The 12,821-nt window shown below is 36.8% G+C and overlaps 1 protein-coding gene across 1 annotated transcript in view; it reads left to right on the top strand.

Annotated features, from left to right (window-relative positions):
- PIK3C2A (phosphatidylinositol-4-phosphate 3-kinase catalytic subunit type 2 alpha) overlaps positions 1 to 12,821 on the top strand; it is a 105,388-nt gene that overhangs the window by 59,658 nt on the left and 32,909 nt on the right. Inside the window, exons 9-13 of the mRNA XM_061146702.1 lie at positions 7,140 to 7,283; positions 8,620 to 8,668; positions 8,749 to 8,959; positions 11,417 to 11,539; positions 12,608 to 12,775. Of these exons, the coding sequence (XP_061002685.1) occupies positions 7,140 to 7,283; positions 8,620 to 8,668; positions 8,749 to 8,959; positions 11,417 to 11,539; positions 12,608 to 12,775 (695 nt within the window). The remainder of the gene's footprint in view (positions 1 to 7,139; positions 7,284 to 8,619; positions 8,669 to 8,748; positions 8,960 to 11,416; positions 11,540 to 12,607; positions 12,776 to 12,821) is intronic.

A 12,821-nucleotide genomic window follows, 5' to 3' on the forward strand; every position in this document is an offset into this window, starting at 1 on the left:
AGCCCAGCGTTTCTCATGATGTACTCTGAATGTAAGTTAAATAAGCAGGGTGACAATATACAGCCTTGACGTACTCCTTTTCCTGTTTGGAACCAGTCTGTTGTTCCATGTTCAGTTGTAACTGTTGCTTCCTGACCTGCATACAGGTTTCTCAAGAGACAGGTCAGATGGTCTGGTATTCTCATCTCTTTAAGAATTTTCCAGTTTATTGTGATCCACACAGTCAAAGGCTTTGGCATAGTTAATAAAGCAGAAATAGATGGTTTTCTGGAACTCTCTTGCTTTTTTGATGATCCAGCAGATGTTTGATCAATTTGACCTCTGGTTCCTCTGCCTTTTCTAAAACCAGCTTGAACATCTGGAAGTTCACAGTTCACGTATTGCTGAAGCCTGGCTTGGAGAATTTTGAGCATTACAAATAGCGTGTGAGATGAGTGCAATTGTGTGGTAGTTCGAGCATTCTTTGGCATTGCCTTTCTTTGGGATTGGAATGTAAACTGACCTTTTCCAGTCCTGTGGCCACTGCTATGTTTTCCAAATTTGCTGGCATATTGAGTGCAGCACTTTCACAGCATCATCTTTCAGGATTTGAAATAGCTCCACTGGAATTCCATCACCTCCACTAGCTTTGTTTGTAGTGATGCTTTCTAAGGCCTGCTTGACTTCACATTCCAGGATGTCTGGCTCTAGGTGAGTGATCACACCATCGTGATTATCTGGGTCGTGAAGATCTTTTTTTGTACAGTTCTTCTGTGTATTCTTGCCACCTCTTCTTAATATCTTCTGCTTCTGTTAGGTCCATACCATTTCTGTCCTTTATCGAGCCCATCTTTGCATGAAATGTTCCCTTGGTATCTCTAATTTTCTTGACGAGATCTCTAGTCTTTCCCATTCTGTTGTTTTCTTCTATTTCTTTGCACTGATCGCTGAGGAAGGCTTTTTTATCTCTCCTTGCTGTTCTTTGGAACTCTGCATTCAGATGGGAATATCTTTCCTTTTCTCCTTTGCTTTTCACTTCTCTTCTTTTCACAGCTATTTGTAAGGCCTCCTCAATCAGCCATTTTGCTCTTTTGCATTTCTTTTCCATGGGGATGATCTTAATCCCTGTCTCCTGTACAGTGTCACTAACCTCTGTCCATAGTTCATCGGGCACTCTATCAGATCTAGTCCCTTGAATCTATTCTTACTTCCACTGTTTAATCATGAGGGATTTGATTTAGGTCATACCTGAATGGTCTAATGATTTTCCCTACTTTCTTCAATTTAAGTCTGAAGAAAACAAGAAGAAAATAGAAGAAAACCAGAAGTCCAAATTCCTCTGTAGCAGCCACCCAACTTAGCAAACCTCTTGAAAGTTAATCTGTTTTTTCTCCTTACACTTCCTCTCTTCTCATTTTCTTGTGTACCCACTCCAGTCAAGCTTTCATTCTCAACAGTTCTCTGAAACTGCACTTAAGATCATCAAGGACTTCAAGGGTCACAGTTCCAGTAATAAGTTCTTAGTCTCTTTTTCTCTACTTTGCTATAGTATTAGAGTTGATGGTTTCTTCCTTCTTGAAATGCTCATATGGCTTCTGGGATATCACATTCTTGGTTCTCCTACTTCCAGTGTCTGCTCTGTTTTCACTCATACTTGTGGCTTTGGAGCTCCGTGTGATCTCCTTATCTTCCTGACCTCTAAACATTAGAATGTCTGGGGTGCTCAGTTCTAGGACCTCTTTTCTTCTCTCTGTATTCCCACTGTAGGTGATCTTTTTTCATCTCGTCTCTAAATACCCTAGGGGCTTCCCTAGTGGCTCAGAATCCACCTAGAATGCAGGAGACCTGGGTTTGATCCCTGGGTTGAGAAGATCTCTTGGAGGAAGGACTGACTACCCTCTCCAGTATTCTTGACTGGAGAATCCCATGGACAGAGGAGCCTGGCAGGCTACAGTCCATGGGGTCAGAAAGAGTCAGACATGACTGAGCAACTAACACTTAAATACCCTACCTATGTTGATCATCACTTCAGATTCATATGTCTGATACTTAACTTTTTATATAAATGTCTAACATCTCAAATTTAAGATGTATAAAACTGTGTTTTTATGCTATCCTTCATATCTGTTTGTCAGTCTTCCCCTTCTTAATAAAATGGCAACTCTGTCCTTCCATTTGCTCAGGCCAAAACTTTGGAGTCATTTTTGATTTCTCAAGAAAAGGATATTTCATATCTCACATGCAGTTCCATTTCTGTCAACTTTACCTCAGAAATACATTCAGAATGTGACAACTCCACTACCAGAGCTATAGTCCTAGTCAACTACAAGAGTTAACAGCAGTTGCCTACTGGTCGTCCAGCTTCTACCTGTCCTTCTATAGCCTGTCTTCAATAGGCAATCAAAATTATATTTTAAAAACAAATCACTAAATGCAGTGTGGTATCCTGGATTGTTTCATGGAAGAGGAAAAATACATTTGGAAACACTGGTAAAATCTGAATAAAGTCTGCAGTTTAGGTAATAATAATGTAGTAAGTGTTAATGTCTTAGTTTTGACAAATTTAACATAGTTATATAAGAAGTTACTTAACCAGTTTCCTTTAATGTTGAATGAGAACTCTACTATTCTTGTAAATCTAAAATTGTTCCAAAATAAAAAAACTATTTTTAAAAATGAATATAAGCACAGAAAGCAAATGAAAATGAGAGAAAATCAAAGCCAAAAAATGGTTGTTTGAAAAGATTAATCAACTTTATAAACCCTTAAGAATATTAAATCATGCCACTATTCTGCTTAATATCCTGTGTGCCATCTCAGTGAAATTTGAGTCCTTAATTATGACTTCAAAGCCCTACAGATTCTGACCTCTCTGATGGCTTCCTACCGCTTTCTTTAAGTGTGTGTATGTGTGTGTGTATGTGTTTCTTTTTTAAACTGGGGTGGGGTTGCCATTTCCTCCTCCAGGGAATCTTCGCAATCTGGGGATCAAACCTGTGTCACCTGGAATACCCTAAATAGTGTTTTTTTTTAAAATATATTTTATTTATTTGGCTGCACCAGATCTTAGTTGCAGCATATTGCATGTTTTTTAGTTGAGGCAGGCAGGATCTAGTTCCCTCGCAGGAAATGACCCTGCGACCCTGCATCCCTGCGTTGGAGTGTGATGTCTTAGCTGCTGGACCACCAGAAAAGTCTCTTTTCTTCCTTTGTTCTAGTTGACATGCAGGTATGCTTCCCAACTGGGACCCTTGTACTTGTTCCTTTTTTTAATGCTCTTTCTCCAAATGCTTGGGTCACTTACTCTTTCGGTTCCTTAGGGTCTGTGCTCTAATGTCTAATCAGAGAGCTCTTCACTGACCCTCTAATTGGAAATAGCAACTCTCTATCATATCTATTCCCCATATTTTGTATAGTTTTATTGAGGCACAATTTATGGATCATAAAATTTATCCATTTAATGTGTACAATTCAATGATTATTTTAGCAAATGAATAGAGTTGTATAATTGTCCTTACAGTGGAGTTTTAGAACATAAGTTTCCATGTACTACTTTCCACTCATTCTCCCATTCCCATCCTCAGCCCCAGACAACTACTAATCTGGTTCCTATCTCAATAGATTTGCCTTTAATGGAAATTTCCTGTAAATGGAATCATACCCTGTGTAATCCTTTATATCTGATTTCCTTTACGTATCATAGTGTCTTTTTAAAATTGGAGGATAATTGCTTTATAATGTGTTAGTTTCTGCTGTACCACAGTGTGAATCAGCTGAAAGCATACATATATCCTCTTCCTCACGCGCCTCCTTCCCCCTCCATCCTGCCCACCTAGGTCCTCACGGAGCACCAAGCCAACTTCCTGCTTTATACAGCAGCTTCCCACTAGCTAACTGTTTTATACATGCCATACTGTCTAAAGCTTTGTTCGCGTTGTGTGTACCCATTGTTTTGTTTTATTTCTGAATCCTGTTGTTGGGCTATACCATGTTTTATTTATCTAGTCACCCAGTAACTGACATTTTTAACTGTTTGTACTTTTTGCTTTTATTTTTTTAAACTGTTTATTTAATTTTTGGTTGCTTTGCTTGGGCTTTCTCTAGTTGTGGTGAGTGGGGGCTACTCTCTAGTTCGGGTGTTTGGGCTTCTCATTGCAGCGGCTTCTCTTGTTTTGGGGTACAGGATCTAGGCACAGGGGCTTCAGTAGCTGTGGCATACTAGCTTAGTTGCTCTGCGACATATGGAATCTTCCCGGACCAGGAAGATGAACTCGTGTACCCTGCATTGGCAGGCAGATTCTTATCCACTGTACTACCCGGGAAGTTCCTATTTGCAGTTTTTGATTATTGTGAATAATGCTGCTATAAAAATTCATGTGTAAGTCTGTATAGATGTATGCCTTAATTTTTCTTTAGGCAGGTTTATGGGAGAGATCAGGAAGTTGCAAAAGTTTTGATTCTTCCTGGTCTTAGTTTTCTAGGGATAAGACGTTAATTTATTTCATTAAAATGAAGCTAGATGTTTTGAGGTAAGGAATAATGGTTTAGCTTCATACTCTAAGGAAAATAGGAAATAGAGCTGACCAAGGGCTTGTAAAAGGAATGTTAAGTGGCATGCAGATGCCTGCTGAAATCTGAGATGATTGGATCCTTAGGATTGTGAGCTATTCTGTAGATGTACCTGCTGCCTGGTAGAAGAAGTAGAGAAGTCTCTGAGCTCAGAGAATAGATTTAGTCAGAATGAGAGTGTGTGGGCTGGAAGCAAAGGAGACTGTGATCAGAATATGATATTGTTGTTAAGATTCTGATAGGGCACACAGTTTGGGGGTTGAAAATGTTGTGAATTTGCCACATGGACAGTTAACTGAGGCTTCTTTTAGGGTATAGGATAGAAAGTCAGATAAATGTCCAGAGCAAAAATAAGGCAGATAGTAGAGGAAATAACCACATGCCAGTAGCAAGGCAGATCAGTCAGTCAGGGGCCAAGACAGGCAACAGAAACTATGGTAGATTTTTGAACAGGGAAACTTAAAGAATTGTTAATTAGTAAACGATAGTTAATTACTATAAGGGATAAAAGAGGGCTAAAACAGGAGTTGCGTATTAATGCCAAATCTGGCCAGTAACCCAGTTTTATAAATAAAGTTTTATTGGAACACAGCCATGCTCATTAATTTATATATTAGAAAGTGAAAGTGTGAAGTCGCTCAGTTGTGTCCGACTCCTTGCGACACCATGGACTGTAGCCTACCAGGCTTCTCAGTCCATGGGATTTTCCAGGGAAGAATACTGGAGTGAGTTGCCATTTCCTTCTCAAGGAGATCTTCCCGACCCAGGGATTGAACCCAGGTCTCCCATATTGTAGGCAGATGCTTTACTGTCTGAACCACCAGGGCCTCAATTTATATATTAGTTATGTCTATTTACATGCAGAGTTGAATTGTGACAGACTATTTGGCCTACAAAACCTAAAACATTTGCCCTCAGATCTTAAAACAGTGCCAGCCTTGCTCTAAGAGGTCCAGAAGTAACAGGTGCTAGGTGCAAAGAAGCAGTCATCAAGTACAGGTTGAGGAACAGTGGATAGTGAAGAAACTTTGAGGATTTATGATAGAGCCTCTTCCCCAACCCCAGGCTGAAATTCAGCCTCTTTGAAGTGGGTATGGCTGTGTTGCCTATGGCGAAGAAACTTGTTAGTGTTGTCAGATGGGAAGAGCGTGGCCTGAGGGTGCAGCTGGAGCTGATCTTTGAGGACCACTGGGCTTCCATGCTGAATTTTAAAACAGAGGACTGGAACCCTGATGAATATATCTTCCTGCTGCTCTTGCCTTTGACTGTCCTTTCACTGCTCTGTAGTCACAGCACCTAACATTGTGCTTGCTGGCAAGGAGGATTGTTTATAAGGTCTAGTTCTAGAATTACAAAGTAGAGCAAAGGGTGGATTTGGAATTGGCGCACAATAAATTGATAACTGCCACATAAAAATGATGGAGAATAGTATAGGAGAATGACATGAACCTCAGAGGTTTTTGCATGAAAGTGGAAGAATAAAAGAAAGCAGAAACACAAGTAAGCAAAAATGGAAGCCTTCAGGATCTGAGGACTGCAAGGTAATTAGGTGTTTGAGAAAATGAGGTGGCTTCTTTTAAGCATGCACACAAAGAGGTGTGGTGTAGCCAAACCTCAGAGGTGGAAAATTTTAAATTTTTAAGGGATTGTACAGTACTGAGTTTCAGTCCTTTCTAGCAGTACGTGTCATTTAAATTTGGCATAAATATTTTATGAATTAATTCATTATATAAAAATGTTTCTTAATGAGATGTACTTTAAAACAATGATGGGGTAGTGGAGAAGGATTTTTAAATCATCCTCATCAGGTAAATTATTTTATAATGTATTTGTACATGGATAATAGTACATTTGATTCACGGTAAAATGGACTGTGGTTGAATAGTAAGGAAGGATTGTGCTCACAAATGTTTTCATCAGATAAAACTTAGAAAGTGAATGTTGTATAGATATAAATGTTGCTGAAAAGTTGACTCACTTTTAGTAACTGTTGCCCAGTGTTATTAATTTGTGACCAGTCTCATTGGTCACAAATTAATTGGTCTCTGTGTGTGGGTTTGGTTTTTTTTCTTTTTTGGTCCCTGGTTTTTAATACCAAAATTTTTCTGGAGAGCGAGAAGTGTTTTTAGTGTGTTTTTAGTGGGGAAATTATTCCTAAATGAAACTTAAAAAGATGACTCAAGTTTTTTAATGATTTCAGAATTTGTTAGTAATTTATTGCTTTCACTTCTGATTCTAATAAGAAATTAAAAGGGATTTGCATGTGAATAATTGTATCAGGCAAAGTGAAAATTAACCGGGCCTGCTTTTTCCTACTTCAAAGTAAAGTATGTAATTGGCACTTGCCTGACAGTTTAGTGGTTAAGAGTGCTTCCACTGCAGGGGTGTGGGATCTCTGGTTGGGGACAGGGGGTGGAAACAAAGTAAATTATGTAATTGAAAAGCTATCTAGTTTCTTTTCTTTTTCATCATAAAAGCCTAAAGGATATCTATTCTTAGGCACATCTAAAATGTTTGCTTTTTCCCTCATCCCTGAAATTGATCCTTAAAATTCCACATACTTATGTTTATTTTACTTTTTATTTTTAAAGAATCAGCACAGAGCAGTAGATCAAGTAATTAAAGCTGTAAGAAAAATCTGTGGTGCTTTAGATGGTGTGGAGACTCTTGCCATTACAGAATCGGTAAAGAAGCTGAAGAGAGCAGTAAATCTTCCAAGGAGTAGAAGTGCTGAAGTGAGTATTTTTTAGTAGTTAGCACTTTATCACATGCAAATATGTACATAAGTGAGCATCTGTCATTTAAACTGGGAGATTTTTGCTTCAGCTAGAAAAAATGTTACCATTTTAACTCTAGCTTTTACTTTTGAGCTGATTTGGTCACTTATTTGGTAAGGTGAGGGTATTTCCAAGAGAAGATGGACTGCCTTGAACTTTGTGAGAGTTGACATTGAATAAATGGATATCCAGCTGAACTTTTTGTGTATAGAGGGGAAACCTTGGCAAAAATGAGTTGGTCAAAGATTTTAAGGTAATTCTGCCCTTGAAGGAGCTGGATATTAATAGCTAACATTTCTCCCTCTGGATGAAAATGTCCATGGTTGTCAATGGGGAAGTAAGCCTTCTGCTTTGGAGTAAACCTCCTTCCTACTAGAAAGACCCAGAAGTCTCAGTAATAGTGACTTAAATTGCCTCAGAAGCAACCAGATTAGGAGCCCTCACTTGATATCATACTGTTGCATTTAGTAAAAGTCCTCCCTGTGGTGTTTTCCACGGGGATTTAATTAACTGTTCAGAGGGATGTTCATAGCTCTGATTGGAAGGATGAAAGAAGGATCACAAGACATGATGAATTTAAAGAAAGGAAAAGTTATGTTGATGGTATGTTCTTCAACAAATGTCTGGGAAATAGCTCAATCCATTTATTGTCTCAAAGACCCTATCCATATTGTATACAGAAATTTGAGTCGCTTATGTTTTGTTAGTTTGTTCTTATTATGTGCTTGTTTTTTAGAAATTAAAAAACATCTGAAATCATTTGGAGGCGATAAAATGCCATGGTCCTAATGCTGTCTGAGGCTTCTATTCATTATATTCATTTGCTGGGTAAAGGAGCAGAGAGTAGGAGACAAACTCAGTTCAAATAATTATAAGAGCTTTTTTGAGACACTTAATGGTAACAAGTAAATTTCTAGTTTCTTTAAGGTTATAGTTATGCTAATTGTAGAGCAAGTAATGGAAAATAAAATACTGTATTAATATATTTACCACATTTGAGTTTCAAATATTAATTACCAAGAAATGGTTTGATGAGGCAGATTTTGCTGAGTTTATTTTGCAGTACTTTTCAATTATTGCATGATTTTCTTGATATTGAAAATGTCTTTTTATTTGGTTTGGGACATTCACTTTCTTTTTGCATTCTTTTTTATTAATTCTTCAGACACTTGGGAAGTTTCTCCTGTGAAGGATTTCTTTGATATGGAGTTTAATAAGTGTATTGAAATTAAAAGTAAACATTTTATATTCCATCATGGGTGATTTTCTGACTAATTTGTATGTGTGTAAGCAGGTGACTTCACTGTCTGGAGGAGGAGACACTAACAGGAGTTCAAGTAGGGGTATGTATTTAAGTTCCTTAAATTTTAGGAGTAATTGTTGCTTTTACAGAGAATTATATTAATAATTTCTTTAAATCTAGGCTCACTGAATCCTGAAAATCCTGTTCAAGTAAGCATGGACCAGTTAACTGCAGCAATTTATGATCTTCTCAGACTCCATGCAAATTCTGGTAGAGGTTCTGTAGATTGTGCCCAAAGTAAAAGGAATATTAAGGAAGCATGGACTACAACAGAACAGCTCCAATTTACAATTTTTGCTGCACATGGTATTTCAAGTAACTGGGTATCAAAGTAAGTAGCTATTTAGAAGAAGATATGTACAACTTTACCTGAAGGCTAATATAATCTTATAAAACATCAGCATCCGCTGTTACCTTGGTCTTTAAATGGGTACTTGATCCACCAATTACCTTTGTGTTTTTCCTAAGAATTACAGAGATGTTTGATGCTGTTAGTAAATATTAATATCACTCCCACTACATGCAGAAAAAGCCGGAAAATATGTTTAAACTAGCAAGGGCAAATGTTAATAAATTAGTTAATTTATGACTGCTATTTCTGGCTTGCCTTTAGAACCAGGGTAGTGGGACTAGACTTTTTTAGCACATTAATTTTTCCTCTTTAGTAGTTTTTACAGTTTACTCTTGTTAGACTTTGACGTCTACAAGGGCATATTTCTTTTGTTGAATTTTTAATATGGGTTTTTCTTTTTTGATTTTTTTTTTTTTTTTGTCAATACCAAAAAGTTTGCCACCTTCAGCTTATCTGGAAATGACTAGTATAAACTGAAAAGTCCAAATTGAATATATTTAATGAAATAGTTTTTATAATAGTTTAATGCTATAAAATAAAGCCAAGTTGTTGCTGTTGTTCAGTTGCTAAGTCATGTCTGACTCTCTTCGACCGCATGGACTGCAGCATGTTAGGCTTCCTTATCCTTCAGTATCTCCTGGAGTTTTCTCAGATTCATGTCCATTGAGTCAATGACACTATCTAACCATCTCATCCTCTGCTCCCCTCTCCTCCTTTTGCCTTCAGTCTTTCCCAGCATCAGGGTTTTTTTTTTTTCCAGTGAGTGAGCTCTTTGCATCAGGTGGCCAAAGTATTGGAGCTTCCACTTCAACATCAGTCCTTCTAATGAATGTTCAAGGTTAATTTCCTTTAGGATTGACTGGTTTGATCTCCTTGCTGTCCAGGGGACCCTCAAGAGTCTTCTCCAGCAACACAATTCAAAGGCATCAATTCTTCAGCACTCAGCCTTTATGGTCCAGTTCTCACATCCGTACATGGCTACTGCTGCTACTACTACCAGCCTAGTTATGAGATATCAAATGTAAATTCTGCTTTAGAGCATAAACTGAACATTAGATTCTATATAATATAATGACTTGAAAGTGGTATATTAATTCATTCAGTAAATATTTACTGAACACCAGCTGTGGGCAGTGTTCTTAGTACTACGGACTCAGCAGTTAAAAAGGTAGCAAAAAAATCTTTGCCCTCTTGGAACTTGCATTTTGATGGGTACTATTGCTGTCTTAAGATATTTCATTCTTTTAAATAGTTACAGGGATAATATTATCCACATTCTTCATACAAAAACATGTATACACACAAATTTAGGGACACTAATGAGAACAAATACTCAGCAGAAGATAATCCAGTGATAATTAAAATGGATTTTTTTCCCTCCTGTGCGGTACAGCTTTTGGGATCTCAGTTCCCAGACCAGAGATTGAACCCGGGCAGTTGTAATGAAAGCCCAGATTTGAAACTACTAGGCCACCAGGGAACTCCCAATACAATGCTGATTTTAAAAAAGGTTGAAAAAAGCAATCAAATAGCTACGTGAACCAGTGAGATTAGATTTTAAATATATTTTGAATGATAAACAGATTGTATGAACAAAATGGACAAACAAAATGTTTGATGGGTAAGCCTAGCAGTAAGTTAGAATACTAGTAGAATACAGTTTTATTGAACCCGAAACTCCCTACAAGATTGCCTGACTATTACCCAGCTCTGTAATTGTGGCAGTTGGGGACTAAATCATTGCTTTCCCATGAAAGATTACAGTAGCATCTGTCCCCATGGACGCTGCTGCTAAGTTGCGTCAGTCGTGTCCGACTCTGTGCGACCACATAGATGGCAGCCCACCAGGCTCCTCTGTCCTTGGGATTCTCCAAGCAAGAATATTGGAGTGGGTTGCCATTTCCTTCTCCCCATGGATGGAACCCTCCATAGATCAGGAAGATCAGCTCAGTGCAGGTCAGGCCCATGCACCATTAAATATGGTAAACTGACTTTACTTCAGTGGCTCACCAAAGGAAAATGGCACCTAGGGAACATAAATGTTTATACTGTTACTTCCTAGAATGAATATACCTAGAAATGAAGAATTATTCAGTGTCATTTAACTAAAATTTAATGCTGGTAACTAACTGTATGCCAAATTGAGATAAATTCTCCAGTTGGTATCAATATAGCTCCTTTAGACTTGACAACTAGGAATGTATATTCTCTTCTGTATTCTCTCTGCTCTGCCTCTATTTTTGTAGGATTTGCAATAGTTAAATTTTAGATGTTTTTCCAAAAATTCACTGATATAGTAACCAAATTATTTCAGATAATAGTCACTTAGGGAAGAATGGCTAATGATATATATGTGTGTATATATATATATATTTGGCTAGTTAACTCATTTGTGTTATCAAATAAAAATTAAATTAAACTCTTTTATTTTCTCAGTTATGAAAAATACTACTTGGTATGTTCCCTGACTTACAACGGAAAGGATCTTTTTAAACCTATTCAATCAAAGAAGGTTGGCACTTATAAGAATTTCTTCTATCTTATTAAATGGGATGAACTGTAAGTGAGACTTTTGGCTTTTTATTCTTTCAGTATGTCCTGTTCTTTACCTTTTTCCATGTATGCTTCCAGCTTTCATTTTTAATTACAATTTCCGTTAAAATTAATTAAATTCTTACTGATACCTTCGAGATTCTTCTAGATACAATTTTATAGCATGGACTGAAGGTCTCATTTAAAATATGAAATACTCTTGAATCTTCGTATTGTTAAATTACAGAACCATGCCATCAATTCTTCCTAGCCTTTGTCAAGTTAAAGTCATGTGTAATTCTGGTGTTTTATAATATTGCTTTAGTTTAGTATTTATTCTGTAACAATGTATTTAGGAAGCCTAGTTTTTGGTTAACAGATTTTTAAAATTATCTTCAATCCATGTACAAGATGATATTTTGAACTGTTAATATTTTTAAAATATTATCTTTAAGGGACTGCTTTCATTATTTAGGCAGATAGGCAATTGCAAAACTTTATTCTGCATTTATTAAATAGTTTCCTATTTTTCTTTTTTTTTTAATTACAAAAGTAGCACATGTTTGTGAAAACAGTCAAATAATATAAAAATGCATATAGGGTGAAAAATATCATTTTATTTCCAGCACTTAACCATCTCATGACTCCTCAGAATGACCACTCTTGACCTCATGTGTCCTTTCAGATCTTATTAAAAAAAAAGCTCCGGTAACCTTATATGTCTGTCTGTGCATGTATATGCACACAAACATCTAGAGTCAGAAACATTCATTTTGAACATTCATCTAGCTTTTCCTAAAAGAAATAAAGATGGTGATTATCTTGCCTAAAAATTGACAGTGCAAGCCTTAAATAAAAGGATTAACAAATTTTTGAAGAGAGAAATGTTATATGTTTTAAATTTTAATGAAATTTATTTAAGATTTTTTAGTATTTGTTAGCCCAAGCTTGCTACCTACTTACATAAAGTTTACTCAGATTTAAAGATTATTTGAAGAGTCAAATAAAATACCTAAAATTGTCAGTTTCGTTAAAGGCTTAAACTTCATATTCAATCTAATTTGTTTTTTCTATTAATACATTTCCCCCCCATAGAATCATTTTTCCCATCCAGATATCACAATTGCCGTTAGAATCACTTCTTCATCTTACTCTTTTTGGAATTTTAAATCAGAGCAGTGGAAGTTCCCCTGATTCTAATAAGCAGAGAAAAGGGCCAGAAGCTTTGGGCAAAGTTTCTTTACCTCTTTTTGACTTTAAACGGTAAGTGTTACTGAGTTGTAATGGTGAGTGACTGTTAACACCCCTG

This window comes from Dama dama, chromosome 1, assembly GCF_033118175.1.
Source record: "Dama dama isolate Ldn47 chromosome 1, ASM3311817v1, whole genome shotgun sequence".
NCBI classification, from domain to species: domain Eukaryota; kingdom Metazoa; phylum Chordata; class Mammalia; order Artiodactyla; family Cervidae; genus Dama; species Dama dama.